At 36.5% G+C, this 20,167-nt stretch overlaps 1 protein-coding gene across 2 annotated transcripts in view; it reads left to right on the forward strand.

Annotated features, from left to right (window-relative positions):
- The window catches only part of LOC150090550 (protein meiotic P26-like), a 187,433-nt gene that overhangs the window by 84,624 nt on the left and 82,642 nt on the right, over positions 1-20,167 (forward strand). For both annotated transcript variants that reach the window (XM_090371419.1, XM_090371429.1), the window contains exons 7-8: positions 3,625-3,834; positions 17,951-18,461. In XM_090371419.1, coding sequence (XP_090227545.1) covers positions 3,625-3,834; positions 17,951-18,461 — 721 coding nt within the window. The remainder of the gene's footprint in view (positions 1-3,624; positions 3,835-17,950; positions 18,462-20,167) is intronic.

The following is a 20,167-nucleotide window of genomic DNA, read 5'->3' on the forward strand; positions in this document are numbered from 1 at the left end:
TGCTGGAACGAGTACAGAGAAGGGCAACTAGATTGGTGAATGGGACAAAGGGGTTCTCTTACGAAGAAAGGCTTAAGTTTTGCAAATTACAGTGTCTGGAAACTAGGCACCAGCGGGGTGATCTGATAGAGGTGTACAAAGCCTTGAATGGTTTGAGCATGCTCAATGCTGATGGGATTCTTCCTCTAGCTCAGAAAAATCACCTGAGAGGGCATAAATTCAAATTGAGGAAAGACAGATGTAGGATAGATGTGCGGAAATTTGCCTTTAGCCAGCGGGTGGTTGGTGGGTGGAACAGACTTCCATCCCTTGTCGTGGAAGTTGATAGCCTAAATAAGTTTAAGGCTCAGCTGGACAGGTATTTTGAACGAACAGAGGGGTGAAGTGGAAGTGGTTATTTTTATTTATTTATGTTACTTTTTTTTTTTTTTTTTTTTTTGCTGATGCTGCATAAGCTTGCTTTCTTGCATCGGGTGCCTCTACTAATGCTAATGCTAATAGGATATACGATCTGTTCACCTTCCATAAACTGTTATTGGTACTGTATGGCTTTATTGCTTCTTATGTCAAAAACAGTAGCACCTGTTCGTCTTTTGTTTATTTACACTTCTCCCTTACCGTCTCGATGTAGCTGTACTGGTGACATGATATATACTTCCCACGCTTCGCTCTTATTCATGCGGAGTTGTTTATCAGAACTGCTCCTCTCCGTAAAAAGAAATTCGCGCGCTTTACACCAAGAAACGAATCAAGTGTCGAGTTTCATAAACTCTAGGCTGGTTAGGGCGGGGGTAAAAAAATTAATTGAAAAGGCCTAAAAAATTGCATACTTGATGTCACATTTTTGTCATTTGCGTGAAATTCAATAGAAGGGTTTGAAAATTTAAGTGGGAAAATTCAAGAAAACAGTTCTGGCTCCAACTATAGCGAGTTTCAGCTCTGTAATTAGAGTAAAAATTATAGAATTAACTTGCTGAACCCAGTTGGGGCTGGTATGTACCCCAGCGGACGGGGATACGGTTAATACATGAGTTGGAAGAAAAATGGGATGCTAGCAGGTCAGCTTTATCCTTGGCTGAAGTGACAACAGAACCATCTGGTTTGGACAGAGGTGGGAGCGGAGATGGGCAAAAGTTGCGGCCAATAGCTTTGGCAACAGACCAGAATGCTCAGCTACCATTAGGGCAAGAAGCAAGTTTTCTACTCTTAGCCTGTTCAAACGCTAGTTTGGACTGATTAATAACTGCTTTACAATTGTTGCAAGCTTTGGTGTACGCAGAAAATGAAACTGTAGAATTAGAAACAAGCTAATTACGATATGCAACATTCTTCTCTTGAACAGCTTTAGCACATTTATTGGAAAACCAAGATTTAGATAGAGGATGAGATTTTAAAGTGGACTGTGGGATAAAGGATTCCATTCCTGCAAGAATAATTTCACTGACACGATCTGAGCAAACGTTGACATCAGAAGTTTTGAGACAGTAATCCGACCAAGGAAAAGAAGAAAATAAATCTCGCAGGTCATCCCATTTTGCATTCTTGTAATGCCAAACAACACGAGGTTGGGAATAGCCATGAGATAAAGGTTTCATTGGAGAAGAGACAATCACCAAGTTGTGATCTGAAGTGCCTAAAGGACCTCTCACTTCGATTGTGTACTTAGAAGGGTTGTTTGTGAAAAAAAGATAAAGCGTATTGGCTGTATGATTAGGATTGTCCGGTATTCTTGTAGGTAAATGAACAATCTGTGCAAGGTCATTAGTAATTGCAAAAGCCTCAGCATCTCAACCAGCTGGGTCAGTGTGACTAGAAAACGGAAGCCAGTTGGAGTTGTGAACATTAAAATTACCAAGGAAAATCACCTCACTGTTAGGAAAGTTGGACTGGAGAAAGTTAAGTTGTAAAGAGAGGAAGTCAAAGAACTCCAAGTGATTAGTGTAGTTTGGAGAACGGTAGAGACAACAGATGAATTTGACATAATGAGGTAGAGAGATTTTAAGCCAGAGAAGATCAAAGAGAGGAGATTCCAAATTGCCAAGTCTCTGGCAGGGAATATCAGAACGGACATATGCACAAGTACCACTTTTGAGGCGAAAGGAATCATACAGCGAATAATTTGGGCATCTGAGATGAGCAGAGTTGAATCAACCAATAACTGAGATTCTGTCAGAAAAAGTACATGGGGTTTGGCAGACTGCAAGTGGAAATGGACATCGTTGAGATTAGAATTGAGACCACGTATATTTGTGAAATGAATTAGGAAGTGTTATTATTGGTTTGTTGGTCACATGTAGTGTTGAAGACAGGGGTCCACTCCTTTGAGAGTCCTTGTTCTGTTAAGTTTGTTGGAGCCCATTGACAGTTTCCAGTTTGCATGTCAATGTTCAGTGGTTGAGTTTGCAGTTAGTGAGTGTCTGGTTTGGGGGTCTAGGGACTGACAATCAGGTGGAATGCTGCAATTGTCTTGTCCAGTTCTGTTCGTGAGTCATGGGACAGAGTCTTCCAGAAGTTTTGAGTTTGGAATCCTTGGGCTTGCTGTGCCATGGTTATCTGTTCCTGATATTGTCTTTGTAGGATACTGTTGTCACACACGGCTATGCAATTCCATCGCCATTTAGTGTTGGGGTGTCAGCCAGTGAGGAAATCACTAGTTATGGAGGTGGCAGGGATGTTTGTCGTCAAAAGAGGTCCTGAGCAAATTGGGCGAATGCCCCGTAGTGTTCTTCTTCCTGTATTATGGTTTCGGAGTAGGGAGTGGATCCTTGTGACCAGCTGGCCTCGCAGTTCTTCATAGATTTCGTAGTCATGTATGAGATGCTCCCACGATTCCTCTTGCCCGCAGGAGCATTGCGGTGTTTCCAAGATTCCAAAGTCAGAGTTTTCTTGAAACAGCCATGTCCAGTCAGGAGATACGTAGTGTGTAGTCCAGGTGAAAACCAGGCCGGAGGATGTGTATATACCAGATTAATCTCGGGGGATGAATTTTTTGGTAACTGTGCCTTTTGTTGAGGCTGACCATCTGTCCTGCCAGGATTGTTTCAGGAATGTCATGAGTCGTACCTTTTCCAGGTTCTTGTTGGGTCTGTAGTGAAGCCAGTGCAAGTGGTCGTTCTCCCTTTTGACAGTTGAAAAAGCAGCCCACAGCAGACAATTTCCAGGTCCACGGGAAGAGTACCTGCGAGGACCTAGAGCACGTGCGTGCTGACTGTACAACATGCTCTAGTGATCGCTAATTGAGCGGTGAATTGTTTCCAGCTTGCATCTATTCACTACTGTAGTTGCCTTTTTATATCATACACCAGCTGCATAGGCCAGTACCGGGTCAAAGGTAGTCAAAATATGAGATAAAATTAAATTGATGCCGTTAACACTACTACTGTAGTTCGCTATTATGAACAAAGAATTGTGTATTTGTGCTGAAAGTTCTATAACGAATAGAAGAGCAGAATCGATATTGCAACTATAACACCTGGGTGTGACAGGAATGTGGTACTACCCAGAATGAAGTTGACTTATTTAAAATTTTAAACATTTTCATTGTTTTTTATTCCCTTTTTTGTTATTCCCACATGTATTGTTTGTTATTCCCTTTAGAAATAACATTTAGTATCCTATTTTCAGGAAACTTTTCACAGCTACCGAACAATACTTGAAAAATGTCAAGAAGATATGTTTAAGAAGCTGGAAGACATGCATTCTGAACAAGAGATACGGGTTATGGATACTTACCACAATGTGGAAAAAACCATTGACAAAATTGAGGATGCATGCAAGTTTACAGAACGCTTACTGAAACATGGTAATACCATAGAGATTTTATCACTTAAACAGGTAAGAATATACATTTTAATTGGTGATTGCTTTAGAGTTTGAATTTATTATTATTATAAGAATGTTTTCCTTTTGTGTTCGCTATACAATCTTGTCCTTAACCCATAATTGGTCGGACCAGCATTTTTTTTTCAAGGTCACGTGCACACAGTAAAAGTAAAAAATCAGCAACAGATTGGCATTAGCATTGGTAGAGGCATGTGATTCAACAAAGCAAGCTTATACAGCATCAGCCAAAAAAAAAAAAAAAAAAACCCATTTCACACAACCATTTGCTCTAAAAGCTTGTCCAGTTCAGTTCTTCCTTGAATTTATTTACGCTATCAACTTCCACAATGACAGATGGAAGTTTGTTCCAGCAATCAATCACCCACTGGCTAAAGGCAAATTTCTGAACATCTGTCTACAACTGTTCTTCCTCAATTTGAATTTATGCCCCCTCAGGTGTGAGGGGGCATAAATAATCTGAGATGCCTAAAATTTAAAATAACTGTTGCTTGTCTGTATAATGCAAACTAAGGTCTCAAAAAAAACCACCAAAACTGTGCTTTTAGAAGTGTTAATAATAAAATAAATTTCCTTCTACAGCCAGGACAAGAAGAGTTCCAACATCATGATAACTGTTTTACTGCCAATGCCATTGGCTAAAAACTTTTTGAACATTAGACTTATTTGTTAAAATTACTATAACATACCCTTGTTAATCAGCTATTGGATTATTCAAGATGCAGTGTATTTTGAAGTTGCTAGCATTCCTCAACTAATGAAATAAAGTTTTATATGCATTTTAGTGCAATAATTCAGATGTACCTACAGCAAAATTTGAAGTCTCTATTTGGTGGGTGACTGGGGAATAGCATATCTAATTTGAAAAAGACTGCTAAAACCAACTACATTCAAATATCATTATAACAAAAATTAGCTACTCTACTCTAGTGTATATAGCAGTCGTATGTTACCTTTAAATTTTGTATTTCTACTTGCGTCCTCCAGAACTGCTTGTAAAATAATGGAAATTCATGTACCTCTTATGTCACTCTATGCATAAACATGTAATTCATTTTGTTCACCTCCACCACAATCAAAATACCCTGTGATTACAAGTGACATGAAATGTGCAATGTGAGAGAGAATAATGCACATGCTTCAGAGAAAAAATACTTTGGTATTGGAAGATTAAAAAAATAACTGTTCTTGTTAAGGAATTCACAACCAAGCATCTGTAGTTTTTCTGAATTTCCCTCATGACAAAAATAACTTAAGTTTTGTTTCTGCTGCCATAAGTCACACAACATGATGTATATGAGCTTTACATATTGAAATAAAGCACTGTGCTATTTATTATGTATATATACGTACCTGCTAAAGAGAGAGAGTATCCATATTTTGGGATATTATTTGATATTTAATACTTGTAACTCATGCAAAAAAATGGGATGACATTTCTCTCTCTCTCTCTTAGCACTTTGGGTTATTCACTAAACTTTTTAACTTAGCACAAACTGCCCTTGCAAAATACTGCTTCATAAGATGGTCATAGACTTCTTGTATGAACAATTAACCAATTTTGACACTCATCACTTTGATCCCTCATTGTTTGTTTGGGGATAAATTTACACTGTAAATATATAAACAGTTCTCTGAATTTTTGTTCTCACAGTGTAGTGTCATGTGGCTAGTTTACATAAGGTTTGGGTTTGAATGCTGTTGTAGATTGGAGGAATTTTTAAAGGCCTCTTCACTTTAAACTAGTTAGCAGAACTGCGGTGGAGGAAGTATGGTTTACCCTGTGAGATTTTATAGATTTTTTTTCAGCCTGTAGAATGCCATGCATGTAGGCGCTAGCTTTTTTTTTTTTTTTTACCATCTCAGGCAGCTCACAATGACCACATCACTGCTAATTTATAAGACTTAAAAGATTGCAGCTAATACTTGTGTATACAACATTTGTTTCATAAATGTAAATATTAAATCTGACTAGTTATTGTTTTTCTATCATTAAAAACAATAATAAATGCATGCACTCACACATACACGTTTATGTTGTGATAAAGAGAAGCTTTGATTGGTCTGACATGAAGAAGCCTTAATTTGGGAATTTGTCCATGTCATTGCATGTCATCCACATTGAAATGATGTGTTGATAACCTTACATACAACTGTAGTCATCGCAAGCACAGTTCTCTTTCCCCGAGTTTTTTTTAATATCTAGAAGATACAGTAAAATATTGGAGGTCAATTTATATACCATGTAATATCCAGTATTTGTGTAATCCACTCAAAAATGGCTTGCCAACCCAATTTAGTGTCAAGAATCACTTTTGATCAAGACCATAAGAAACAAGATAATTAGTGCATATCCTTGGTAACTTTTTCATAGCTGCCATCATTCTAGATGTACAAAGAAGATTCTGCCTTTTCGACTTAATTGGATTCCTTCTCTGTTTCACTGTCGCTTCTCTTATTTTTTTGCAATAATGTAATTTATCACTTACTTTTTTTTTTTTTTCCTTTTAGCAAAAAAAAAAAAAAAAAAAAAACACTGTTTAAAATCAGAATTTTTAAAGTTCTCTGGACTGATATTTTTGTTAATGAATATGTCCATAATAAACACCCAGGAATACTTTACTGTAATTTTTTAGTTAGCTATTAAAAATAAACAAAAACAAGAAAAACTTTATTCTGCAGGTGTTTGATTTTCAACACAGCACAATATGAACCAGGGACTATACCCTCTTTCAGTTTAGAAAGCAATATAGATTATAAAAGAACCTAGTTTATTAAAAACTAACATCAAAACATTTATTTTCAAAGAAAATGAATGTGTGGAATGACATTCTATCTTGTTGCAAATAGTTTAGAAATATAAGCCAAAAGACCACCCTCCCCTGCCAATAAATTAGTAAAGTTGTGCTTTCCTTGTCAGTCAGAACAACAAAAGACTGAGAGATGTATGAAGACAGCACATTGTGAATGTGGAAAAAAGGTTGCTGGATGACAAACTCATAATTAGTATGCTTCAACATTCGTGGCAAACTTTGCAGTTCTATCAACATTGTATACTGTCTAGGTGATTTGTGCACTGATATGATCTGACAAAACGTTACCACCTCAGATATTTAATATTCATAGCAGAAGTTGTACGACTTTAATTTTAGTAAATTGTGGACTTAGTTTGATATCTAACTGATTTTTTTTTTTTTTTTTGTCTTGAATTTGTGAGACTAGTGTTTCTTTATGGCAGCCAAAAGTCTACTGGTTTCAAACCGAATTCATAAATGGCAACTTGCCAACTGAATTTTTGGAAGTGTTAAGTTACAGATTTTATGAAATTAAAATCAGTTTTGCCAAAAAGAGAAAAAATAATAATAAAAAATAACCTGAGTTCAGAATACTTCTCACTATCACTGAAGATGAAGAAACATATTTTGCAGTATCAGTGGGAAGGGAAAAAATAAATAAATAAAAAAAATTTGAAGTGCAAGGAAAGTACTTGGTTGGTGTACTGAAAAGTGTACAAGGAAGTTTGAAATATAACAAATTATCCCAAGTCATGCTTGCGTTTTAGCAGTTTCTAGTATCGGTGCCAAGTTTGAAAGAATATTCATCGAAGAGAGTCATTTGAGTGAGCTTTCATCCCAAGTCACCATCTGCCCGTCACCACCAAATACGGAGGATGTGGAAAGGTCAGGGAATGACCACCGCATATACCCGAAGCAATATGGCCTTAGTTGCTAATGCTCCTAAAAACCAAATAACAAACAAACAAACAAACAAGTTGCTACTTGGGTTTTCACCCATATGCAACTAGGTTATCATTTGTGTTACATTCTCTAGAATGTAGTAGGTTATTTTTCAACACAAAGACCAGCTGGTCAACTCAAAAACAATTTTCGACCATTTGGTCTCGTGGTGGGGACGGGCCAATCGCACCCTACACCATGAGTTACCATCCCAGCCATTAGGAGATAGGTCGCTACTACTAGCTGGGCATTACCCTACTTCTTCTATAAGCAATTTTGGCAAATTCTAAAATAACAAACTTGTTACATTCTAAAAATGATTCCTTTAAAACAGAAGAGGGGCATGAGTCCCTTGCTCCAGTCACGCTCTAACATCCTCATAGTATGGATATTCCAGCACCATGTGGAGGCTGGTCTCTGGCACTCCGCAAGCACATAGTTCTATCAGGGATAACTCCAACCGAAACAACCTTGACTTCAGACCATATCCAGTGAGAACGTGCATGATGCCAGCCCGAACTGGAGCAAGGAACATCATCCCCGGCTCACAGTATGAACAGAAGGCATAAAGATGTACAAGTGACGACCTTTCTCAGAATTGGTCCACTGCATTTGCCAGATGGCCTCCAATTCATCATTGATCCACCTTTATTCGAGTGTTAAATCGGGTGGTCCAGCAGCCTGCCCCACCGGGCATGATCTGACTCCAAAAATCTGTCTAGGGATTCATTCCTAGGGCATAGTGCAAGGCATGCCGTGCGACTACCATATTATGCGTCCTCAGCCGGCATCTTTCCATCGAGGACGCATAATGCATCTGTGGCCACGGTCCTGCAGGCTCTAGTGATACCCAGAAGGGCAAACCTCTGAACAGACAGTAATATCCTTCGGACATGTGAATGTTCAATTGACCCTCCCCAAGCCCCAGCCACTTAAGTCATGATTGGGATAAAGATGTTATCACTGTAACTTGGCATACAACTGTTTCACCTTATCTCTCAGGTAAGTAGCGTGTGCTACTAAGGTCATATGCTCTCCCAGGCACATGCCCAGATACATAGTTTTTCTTACCATTCTAAGAGATAAATCCCCAGAGTAGCAAACCAGTGGTCTCGTCCAACTAAGGCATCCCCCTCAGAAGAACAGCAATCGATTTTTTGCTCAGAAACCTGCAGCTTATGCAAACCGGCCCAATTTATCATTTGGGATAAAGAAGCTTATGTTTGCTCCTCCAACTCTCAGCATGAATCACCACCCAATATGACAAGTCGTCTGCATAAGCTACAATGTCCGTGCCTTCCATGCAGTGCAGTGCAGAGCCAGGTACGCATCGAGCACCCAGTTCCAAAGTGCAGGTACCAGGACAGCCTTGAGAGACTGCTTTCTCACATTCAATATATGGCATTCTAATCATTACCTGCCTTCTGTGGAAATAATCCTTCAGAAGGCGGTATAAGTTTCCCGAACAGAGGGACACTTTAGCCATACAGAGGACACTGTCCCACCACAGAGCATCGAATGTCCCCCTCAAGTCCATGAACAAGCCCAGGACATATCGACCATGCGTTCATTTGTCCATTTCATCAATGACTAATGGCATCCTCCAAAGAGGAGCCAACCTTAAACCAAATTGTTTGCTGGATGCCAGCTCCTGAGTGCCATAGCAGGCTACCAGCCACTCCAGCAACTTCCCTATTACAGGTAACAAAGCGATTGGCCGATATGCAGCGAAGAGAGATGGGGGGACCTGTTCAGATCTCTTTCTGGTGAGGCTTTAGAAATACTCTTGGCAACCAAGTCTAAATTGCAGTGCCTTGCTATAAACAAAACACTGAATCAACATTTCTGAAGAGAGAAAATCTGCAACAGTATATTTCTTGAAACAGCCATCAGTTCATGTCTAACAGACAAGAAAAAGCTTAAGTAAGCTTAGGTTTGAAATCATACTGTAGAGGTATGCAATCTTATGTCTGTATTTTAATATAAAATGTACATGATTTTATATATATTAATTTCTGGAATAATAGTGTGAACTTTAAAAGTACGTTTTTTTTTTTTTTTTGCAGAATTTGTTTTGGCCAAAAAAATTTTCCTGTTTTTTGCCTCCTTACAGTTACCCGATCTCCACCTTTTCAAACGTTGGCAGCTATGCTCTCTTTATTTAAAAAGTTATTTGGATAGGATATTACCATCCATTACATCAGCAGTGGCCAACTTAATTTGTGATGTGATCTATTTTTTTTCTTAAAAATGTGTCCCAATCTACCATCTCAAGAATTTAATTGCACATGTTTTAAAAAAGTTAATCAAAACATATTGAAAATTGTTGTTTATAAATTTTAAAATTAAATACAATTCAAGAATTCTTATTTTAAACGAAAATACATAAATTTTTAATTTATGTGAAGTTTGTCTTCGTGTCATCTGCCAAGCTTTCAAAATCGGAGATATACTGTGATAAGACCAACCATAAAGAATCTTCTGTATGCAAGTCCGTGAGAGTACAGCAATTCTTTGTTTGTTTCAAATATAAAAAGGCCGATTCACATAGATATGTGGAACTAAAACAGGAATATAAAAGTTCACTGCATTTTTTTTACATTTGGGTACTTCTCTCAGTAAACATATTTCCAAAAGTCTTTTCTGATGATCTGGCTTTTAGGAAGATATTGTTTCGTGATGTATTAATTTCATTTTCAAGTAATATTTTCTCCATGTGAAAAATCTCAGCATTTTTTTTTTTTTTTTTTTGCCTTTCTGCAATTTGTTTCGTATATAAGTCAACATTAAATGGATAAGAAATATATTGAATAATGTCTTCATTTGTTTTAAAATCACTGAATCTGGTTTCAAAATCATCCACAATTTTCTCAATTTCAGAAACATTTATTTTTCACTATTAAATTCAAAAACAGGATATCACATCTGGTGAGTATGGGCTTGGCACACCCAGGGTCCTGAGCTGGATATCATTCTTCTCTTTCTTGGTGATTTCCTTCTCTCTCTCTTGCACCATACGGCTAATAATCATAATAATAAAGAATAATATTTTTGCAAAAATTGATATTTATATGCAGACTTAATACTAATCATGTCATCCACATTTTTATATTTTCCTTGTAATTCCAAATTCAGATCACACAACCACTCCGTACCTTGTAGCTACTGATAATCATCTCCCTTTTGATCAACAAATTTTTTTAATTTCATTCAGCAAATTTTGGAATCGCTGTAGAAAACTTACTCTGACTCGGCCACCTTACATCTGTATGTAATATCAGAACTGGTTCATATTCATTGAGTTGCATTTTGAAAAGTCTCCTTTGAAGAGATTGTCCTCTGATGGAATTCACAATTTTGAAAGCTATGTTCATAACACTTTCAGTACTTAATCTTTTGCTGGCTAACACTTGGTGAATGATACTGTAGTAAGTCAAATCTGGGAATTCATCCTTTGGCACAATGCGATGAGTCCATTAAGACCCCGTCATTGCTTTTGCTCCATTTGTTGTTATTGATACAAGCTTAAATAGTGGTAAATTAATTTTTTCAATAAAATTTTTGAATGCGTTAAATATGTCAAAACCTCTAGTTCTTTCTTTTAACGAAACCATACCCAGTGGCAGAATCATCGAAAACCATATAAATAAAAATGAGCAATTGACCTGTATCACTGACATCTGTAGATTCATTCAGTTGTACAGAAAAGGACACACAATTAGCAATATGAGCACGCAATTGTTCGCTCACATTTTTTTTCGATGCATCACATCACAGTAATTCGAGATAATTGCAGATCTTTTTCAAAAAGAGAATGTTATTTCTAAACATGCATCTTTGAATTGACCATCAGAAAATGGTTTGCATTTTTCTGCAAGAAGATGACTCACTTTAAATGATGCTACAGTTACTATTTTAGATTGTAAATTAGGTGTAATGAAGAAATTTTATTGTGCAAATAATCTGGATTTAAGTTCTTTTAATTTATTTTTTCTAAGGTCACTATTAGGCAGAAAATCCAATTGGTATTTACCATGGAGTGCGTTGAAGTGGCTTTCTAAATTTCCTTTTTTGGTATAGCCACGGAAGCATTGCAAATCAAACAACAACATTTTTCTTTTATCGTTACAAAAAGTATTCTAGTTCCCACTCTTGATGAAAATGATACATTTTACTCTTTTTCGTAGTATTCATTTTAAATCAAAGGGTATTAAATTAACGTATAAGTACTGTCCAGTTATTAATATTAAGTAAGCTAAATAAGAATTAGGCACATATACTATGCTCTCAGCAATGTAACTGCGTGAATTTTCACTAGACAAGCCTAGTGGCTGTGTGGTAACAACAGCAATCACGTTGTTCAACGGATTTGTAATAAGCCTATGCAGTGGGGTGCATAATAATAACATTTAGATTTTGGCTAATCTATTTTTTAGTCTGTGTGGGTAGCACAATGATATCGTCACTGGCCTCCCCACACCGCGTGGAAAAGGCTCGGGTTTGAATCCCGTCGATGATGCGAGGAACCTTAATGGGCTTTTTTCCCTCAGTGGCTGAATTAGTCAGTCTCAGGCATAGATAGCAAGTCCCCCCCCCCAAAAAAAAAACTGGGGTTTTCCATCCAGTAAAACAGGCAAATCGACCAGAGAACACATGCAATTTACAGACATAATACATAAACGGGTATATGTAGCCATTTACGGGAGACCCTAGCATAATAATGTAATTTTTTTTTTTTAAATCTACTTTTTTAATATATTTATAATTCGTCGTGACGTGATCGACCGAAATTAAAGCCGAGATCGACTGGTAGATCGTGATTGACTTACTGGACACCCCTGCATTACGTGAATTAGACAAAATAACATTGCAGTGCATTATGTTTTTATTTTAAACAATCTTCTAAAGCTCTTAAGAAACCACTATATTTATCCACAAATTGACCTAAAATTTGTTGACCAATAACAAATTCTAAATGGGAAGCATTTAGGGAAATAATCATAGATGCTACCTGCTCTGCCTTCACGACGAGTTGCCATGATATTGCACTACCTCGAATAAGTAACGCTTCACTAATAGAGAAGACTATTGTTACTTATTCTCAGTGAGTACCACCACCCAGACATGTTTCAAGGCTATTGGCCTATCATCAGTGGGTGGGCAGGTACCCTGGTATTGTAGACATGACGACCCAGTTGTGAAGATAATCACACAATGAGAGATGCCAAAAGGTGTATATGACAATATTTAAAATAACTAAATGCACAAGGCATAATACATTGAGTTTAATATCTATATAATATCGGTGTGTAGATACACCATAGACAATTAAGAAACTACAAATTAGTTGTCGTAGGCATCATTTGCTCTTTCTCATTATGCCTTGTACATTTAGTTATTTTAAATACCTTTTGGCATCTCTCATATTGTGTGATTATCTTCACAACTGGGTCGTCATGTCTGCAATACCAGGGTACCTGCCCACCCACTGATGATAGGCCAATAGCCTTGAAACATGTCTGGGTGGTGGTGGTACTCACTGAGAATAAGTAACAATAGTCTTCTCTATTAGTGAAGCGTTACTTATTCGAGGTAGTGCAATATCATGGCAACTCGTCGTGAAGGCAGAGCACAATATGAGAAAGAGCAAATGATGCCTACAACAACTACTTTGTAGTTTCTTAAGAGTTGTCTATGGTGTATCTACACACCAATATTATATAGATATTAAACTCTTAATGTATTACGCCTTGTGCATTTAGTTACTTTAAATATTGTCATATGAACTATTGATACCTGTGGCAGAGAAGAAAAAGAAAAATGAATGAATACATATAGATTATCAGATAATACAGAAGCCCTATGGTAGATAAAAACTAGTCTGTAATCAGATCACAAAGGAGGTTAGGCAAGCCAAGGCAGATTAGAAGTCTCTGGCAAAGAATGCCAAGAAAATCAGCAAAGACTTCTTTATTTGTATTAGCAGCAGAAGGAATGAGTTGAATCACATTGGTCCACTTGATGACTATGGATTAACTGTTGATGATCCAGCTCAGGTTGCAGAAAAATTGAATAGGTATTTTGCATCTATATTCATGAGGTATTCTTTAGGGAGGGGGATGCCAGAAGTTTATCAAACTCTGAGAGGAAGGGGGATGACTTTGTGATAACTAAGAGGAAATTGTTGATATTAAACATAAAAAAAGACACCTGGTATGGATGGGAGCTATCCAGTTATATTAAAGGAGGTTACTAAGGAGGTAAGCGAACCCTTAGCCATAATTATAGAGCATATTTGGATTCAGAGGTGGTCTTGGTGGATTGTAGAATGGCAAATGTATTATTCCCAATTCACAAAGGGGATCAAATGGTAACATGAATAATTACAGATCTGCAAGCTTAACTTCCAGGGAAAATAATGCAGTCACTGGTTAAAGAAGTAATGCAAGATTATCAAAACAATTCTGCAATTATACTTCAGTCAGAGCATGGGTTTGTTAAGGGGAGATCTTGTCTGACCACTTTGATTGGATACTATGATGCAATAATAAAGCAACTGGATGCAAAAAATAATTCTGATATCATATAATTGATTACAGGAAAGCTTTTTATACTGTTTCACATAAAAAAAAAAAAAAAAAACAGCTGTACAAATTGAAACAGTTTGGCATTAAGTGAAAGTTTTTGCTGTGGCTAAAAGGATGGTTGAGTGGGAAAAGACAGTGGTTATCAATGGACACTGCTCTTTGTTGGCTAATGTTGTTAGTGGAATCCTCCAGGGTTTTGTTGCTGTGCCCATTGTTGTTTATTGTGTTTATTAATGATATTTATGAGGGTATATCAGGTGTAATATCTACATTTCTAGATGATACAAAGGGTGGCAGAGTTGTTAATGACAGTATGCTACCACAGGATCTAGAAAAGTTAGGCAATTGAGCTGAGAAATGGCAATTGAAGTTTTAACATTGACAAATGCAAGGTACCTTATATGAATAGCTGTAATCATAGAGTAATGTATCAATTGTGTGGTACTACGTTCAGGGTAGTTGGAAAATGGCAACAACCTGGGGATAATTGTGCACTCTGATATGAAGTTGTCTGAGCAATGTAGATAGGCTGCCATAACAGCTGGGGTTTTGTCGATATGAATATGTGATATGCAGGAATTTTGCTAGCAGGGTTAAGGAGGTGTTATCCCATTGTATAAGGCAGTGGTCAGGCTACATCTTGAGTACTGCATACAGGTCTGGAAGCTTCATTTCAGGATAGATGTAGTGCTGCTGAAATGCATACAGAGAAGGGCAATGAGATTGAGGGGAACAAAGAGTGCTCTAACCAAGAAGGGCGTCATTTTAGCAAATTGCAACCTCTGGAGGCAATCTTCAAGGTGATCTGATTGAGCTACTAAGGTCATACGGCTTTGAATGGCTTAAGCAAACTGAATTGCAGATGGAATTCTTCCTTTTGCTCAGACTATGCATATGAGGGAGGCATAAATTCAGATTGAGGATGGTTGAGAATAGATGTGCAGAAGTTGCCTTCAGTCAATGGGAGGTTGATTGCATTAACAAGCTAGAAACTATTTTAGGGGATGGATAGATGAAATGAGATTTCCCCCCCCCCAACACACACACTGAGAAGGGCAACAAGATTGGTGAGGGGAATGAAGGGATCCTCTTACCAAGAGAGGCTTAAGTTCTGCAAATTGCAGTGGCTGGAGACAAGGCACCTGCGTGGTGATCTGATTGAGGTGTATAAGGCCTTGAATGGGTTGAGCACGCTGAATTCTGATGGGATCCTTCCACTTGTTCAGATTACGAACCTAAGGGGGCATAAATTCAAATTAAGAAAAGACAGATGTAGAATAGATGTGCGGAAATTTGCCTTTAGCCAGCGGGTGGTTAATTGCTGGAACAAACTTCCATCTGTCGTTGTGGAAGTTGATAGGTTGAATAAATTTAAGGAGGGAATGGTGTGTTTTTTTTTTTTTTTTTGGCTGATGCTGCATAAGCTCATACACTTGCTTTCTTGCATCACATGCCACTACTACTACTGATACTATATAAGCTTGCTTTCTTGAATTATTTGCCACTATTAATACTAACAGTAAACTAATATTGTTTAAGGAAGATGCATAATTCATCAAAAAAAGCAATACAGAAAAATCCCATATTAAAAATGGATATGTTCAAAAATAAATGCGAAAATTTTGTAACATTTAGATGGCCACATGAAACTTACAGATTGGACATGCCTGTAACAGGCAATTCCTGTAAATTTCTAAAAAATTTTAAGAGTTTTCTTCTGAATTAATGCTAAGTAATTAATACACATCATATGGCTGTAGCAGGTCAGTTACATATGCCATCATGAGGTGTAATGAACTAGATTTTAAACTCTTACACTTCATTTTTTATTTTATTATTTTTTTTTTTTTTTGTTGTTGTTCTGTTCAATTACACAGTATTAACTAATGCAGAATCTTTACATTCCACCATGCTGACTTATGTGAATTGACTACTAACAGTGGAGTCATAACACTCAGCAGCAAATTAAAAGTAACCTAATCTTTCAGCAAAAGTGAAAATGCATTAGGTATCAAAATATCATATTTTGATACCTAATGTTGTATACCTAATTATATCAGCACATGATTGCTAAACTTATTTAAATGTAAGCAGAGCCACCTAACATCAGCTTTTAAATTACATCATTAAATTCGGTAAATGGGGAGGGAAAAAAAAATTGTGTATTTTAAAAATGGTGCAAAACTGATTAAGAAATTATAAAAAAACAGAACTTTTGAAAACTGGAAGACATCCAATTATGAGAAATCTTCTGATTTCAATTAGAAGAGCTGGCAAGTACGCATTTAATAGGAAGATTTTCATCAGAAGAAAAGTTTCCTATTAAAAAAAAAAAAAAAAAAAAAAAAGATCTTGGGGTCTTTCAGACCTCACCCCCATGCCTAGTACAGGGTTAACCCTGGAATGCTACCGTGGGAACATATGTACCCCAGCAGTTGAAAAAGGTTCTGAATCTCACAGGCAGATAGCACTATGAGTGCATCACTTGTAGTAGTTTCTTTTGCCAGGCCACTAGTTGTATTAGTCTGTGATAAGTGTTGTGCTTCTCAGACAAACCGACTGCTTGGAGTATGCCTGTACCCCCAGAGTAGCAGAATAGTTATAACAATTTGAGTTCTAACCCTCATGTTTTTTGGTAGTATACTCATGCTCACAAGATGATGGCTCCAAAAAAGTTTTTTGATTTATTGAATGATAAGGACCAAGTGGAAGTGCTCAATCTTCATCTCGAATCAAAATCCGATAATAGTATATCTGATGAGTACGAAGAGGATGTGATTATTCCTGACTTTCAAGGCAATGAGACAAGTGCAATTTCTGAGTATACCAATTAAGGAAATAAGAAGTCTTCTAAACTACTCTACTGACAGACTTGAACATGACCAAGATGAGCCTGGCTTGAGCACGAGATGTCATTTAGACATAACAACACCAACTCAAAAGAAATGCAAACTTAATTGGAGAATGGAAGATGGAAAGAAGTCAACTGGAATATGTGCCTTTTTTTTTTTTTTTTATGCAAGGAGTTCATTTGTTTGGAGCCGACTGGGCTAGCCAGGTGGGTAAAGTGCCTGCCTGGCAACCCAAAGGTCACGGGTTCGAATTCCGCCTCGGGCTTGGATCAGAATAAAATGCAAAAACTTTGGGAGGTGCATTATGGCCACAGAAGCCAATGCGCCAACAACTAACAAAAAAAAAAAAAAAAAAAAAAAATTTGGAGCACCAAAAGGAAATTTGCCTGAAATGTGGGTGATTTATTATTATTTTCTTCTTTTTTTTTTTTTTTTTTTTTTTTTCTGAATTTTTTTTTAGCCAGTCAAAACCCAAGTATTTTATTGTCAGTTTTATTTATTTTGAGCAATAAAATTATAATTAAGATAGCCTTCATGTGGGGAAAATAAAAAAAGTATAGCATTCCACGGCTAATATTTAACAATATTATTATGCTCATGTTATTGATGTAATGTAATTAATAAATTTAAATAATGGAAATATGAACATAAGCATTGACTAATAGGAATTAAATCCCATTTTGGAAAGTACATAATTTGTAGTAATTATTCTTGTGCTTCACAACTTGCTACTTGTGAAGTTGGATGCTCCTGCTATTATATTTGCTAATAATTTACTGCTGTCTCCTAACTGTTTTAAGTTTACTATTCTTGAGAGCAAAAAAGGGGGGGGGGATATATTCTCAACAACTGAGAATTATGCTGAATATTTCTTTGATTTTATTTTATATAGTATCTGATTTTTTTTTTTTTTTTTTTTTTTTTTTTTCTCCAGGTTGTAGGTTCTCAACTTCTATATCTTATCAATAATACCCCAAAGCCAGATATCAGTGTAGAAATAGGCTTTGAGACAAATTCAACTGAATTTGAAGAAACTGTTCATAAAATCTTTGGAAGGCTAAAATGTGTGCAACCTACACCAAAAATAGAAGAAGTGCCATCTTCTCGTCACCCTTCTCCATTGCACTCTACTCCTCCCTTTGATGAAAACTTTGTTTTGCCATCTGGGGTACTAAGCCCTGATTTATCAGTACCTCCTCCTCTTGACATGGATTTAGAAAACAATGTTATGGCACAGTTCAATCTTGCTCAGCTAGCTGGAATGGCAGAAAGCAATGCATCTCAGAATTCACCAACTCCAACCCCATCACCTCCCATTAGCTTATCAGATTTGCTGATTCCTGCAAGCAGTCCAGATGTTGCTGCAGCTGCTGCAGCCCAACTAAATGCTCTTAACAATCTTTCAGCCTTGGCAAAATTGGGATCCTTATCTCTCAACAATTCTGGTAAGTATTCTTTCATACATTTGTATTAATTTTCGATGCTACTTTTTATGTTTTGGTGGGATATGTTATGTTTTTAGTTTTATAATCATAAAACTTAGTTTGATGATTATAAAGTTTTAAACACAATGTCTTGTTTTAGATATTGACATGTTTAGTTTTATCATTTTCTGTTCAATGTTTCATTCATATAGGTACTATTTATTGTAATAGGTTTAGAGGTACATTTTTATATGCTAAAAATACAATTTCGTAGTAAGGTAATCTTAAGGAGGTTAATAAAGTGAGACACTCCAGTAACATTAGAGGGCTAGTATGCACTGATATAGGTTTTTGTGTGGCATTTATGTTAAGAGGTGAAATGTAGTGGGCTATAGGAAAGTAGAAATCTCTTATTTCTCTTATAAACCTAAATAGTTCAGGCGGTTAAAAAAGATATTGAAAGTGAAGGGGAAGAAAGAATGTAAACAAAGTGTGACTCTGGTTTTCTGGGGTCATTATTTATATTCCTGAATAGTGTGTTTGGTTTGTGATATGTAATTTAAATTTAAATTAATGCAAAATTTTTTTATTTGAATTTATGAATGCTTAGGCAATACATGGTATTGTATGTATAGTAAATAAACATATAGTAGTGTGTATAATAAGAGAAGTTTACCTTAATATGATATGTAGAACACTTCCGTATGAAACTCTCTCCATACAGAAGTGTTCTGCGTGTATCATATTGACGTAAACTTCTCTTATTCTTTTACAATATTGATATCAACTTAGAACGTATTGAGCATTATAGCTCTGGTTCATACTATACATACAATAATTTTAAATTAATGGCAATCTATTGCAATTGATAACTTCTCAGGAAGTTCATTTCTGGTGAATATGCTACAAAAGTTGAATGTGGAGTTTTTAGGTTAGTAGAATCCTCCTTTCTAGAAGTAGATAATAGAAAACTTCCTAAAATAGTAGAAAAAATTAAGGGAAGAAGCATTGATATAATAATGCCGGCAACCTGGGTTCACCAGTAACTGAATTCTGGATAGTGGCGTATGTAGAGTTTTGGAGGTAATGACGAACAGTAATGCATTAAAATAACTTGAATAACAAATTATACATATAGGCAAAGGCAACTACAAGCTATCTTTTGCTTATGATAATACATAGTATTTTAATTGCTCAGCTTTCTAGAGGCTATTAATCATGTTGAAAGTATCACATGTAAACTTAAGATTTGTGTTTCTCTAGAAATAATGGCTATAGCTTTAATATTCTGTCAGCATTAGCAGAAATATAAGCTGGAATATAATACTATAATGTAAAACTGATATACAACTTGCAGGTAATTTAGATAGCTGGCAGCGGTGTATCCATTCAGGTCTGTGGCAAAATGAATTTCATTTGTATTGCAGCCACTTGTGTGTAAAATGTCCTTTTACACACAAGCTCGTCGGGCACTCAAGTATCTCATAACGTGCCAAGTGATGCACGGGTCCCAGAAGAGAATAGTCAAGTTCATACTATACTGGTTAAAAACTTATTTTTATCAGGAGACTACTGTCAGGAAAATGAGTAACATCTTTTCTAATAAAGATAGATGGACGAGAATCAAGGTGTGTTTGCCGGGAGCAACAGTTGATGGTGTTCCCACTAAATTGTTAGATTTTAGTGGGGGGGGGTAAAGATGTGGGGACTAACAATATTAAATGAAC

Source organism: Mastigoproctus giganteus, chromosome 1, assembly GCF_048544385.1.
Source record: "Mastigoproctus giganteus isolate SK-2022 chromosome 1, ASM4854438v1, whole genome shotgun sequence".
Lineage (NCBI taxonomy): Eukaryota > Metazoa > Arthropoda > Arachnida > Uropygi > Thelyphonidae > Mastigoproctus > Mastigoproctus giganteus.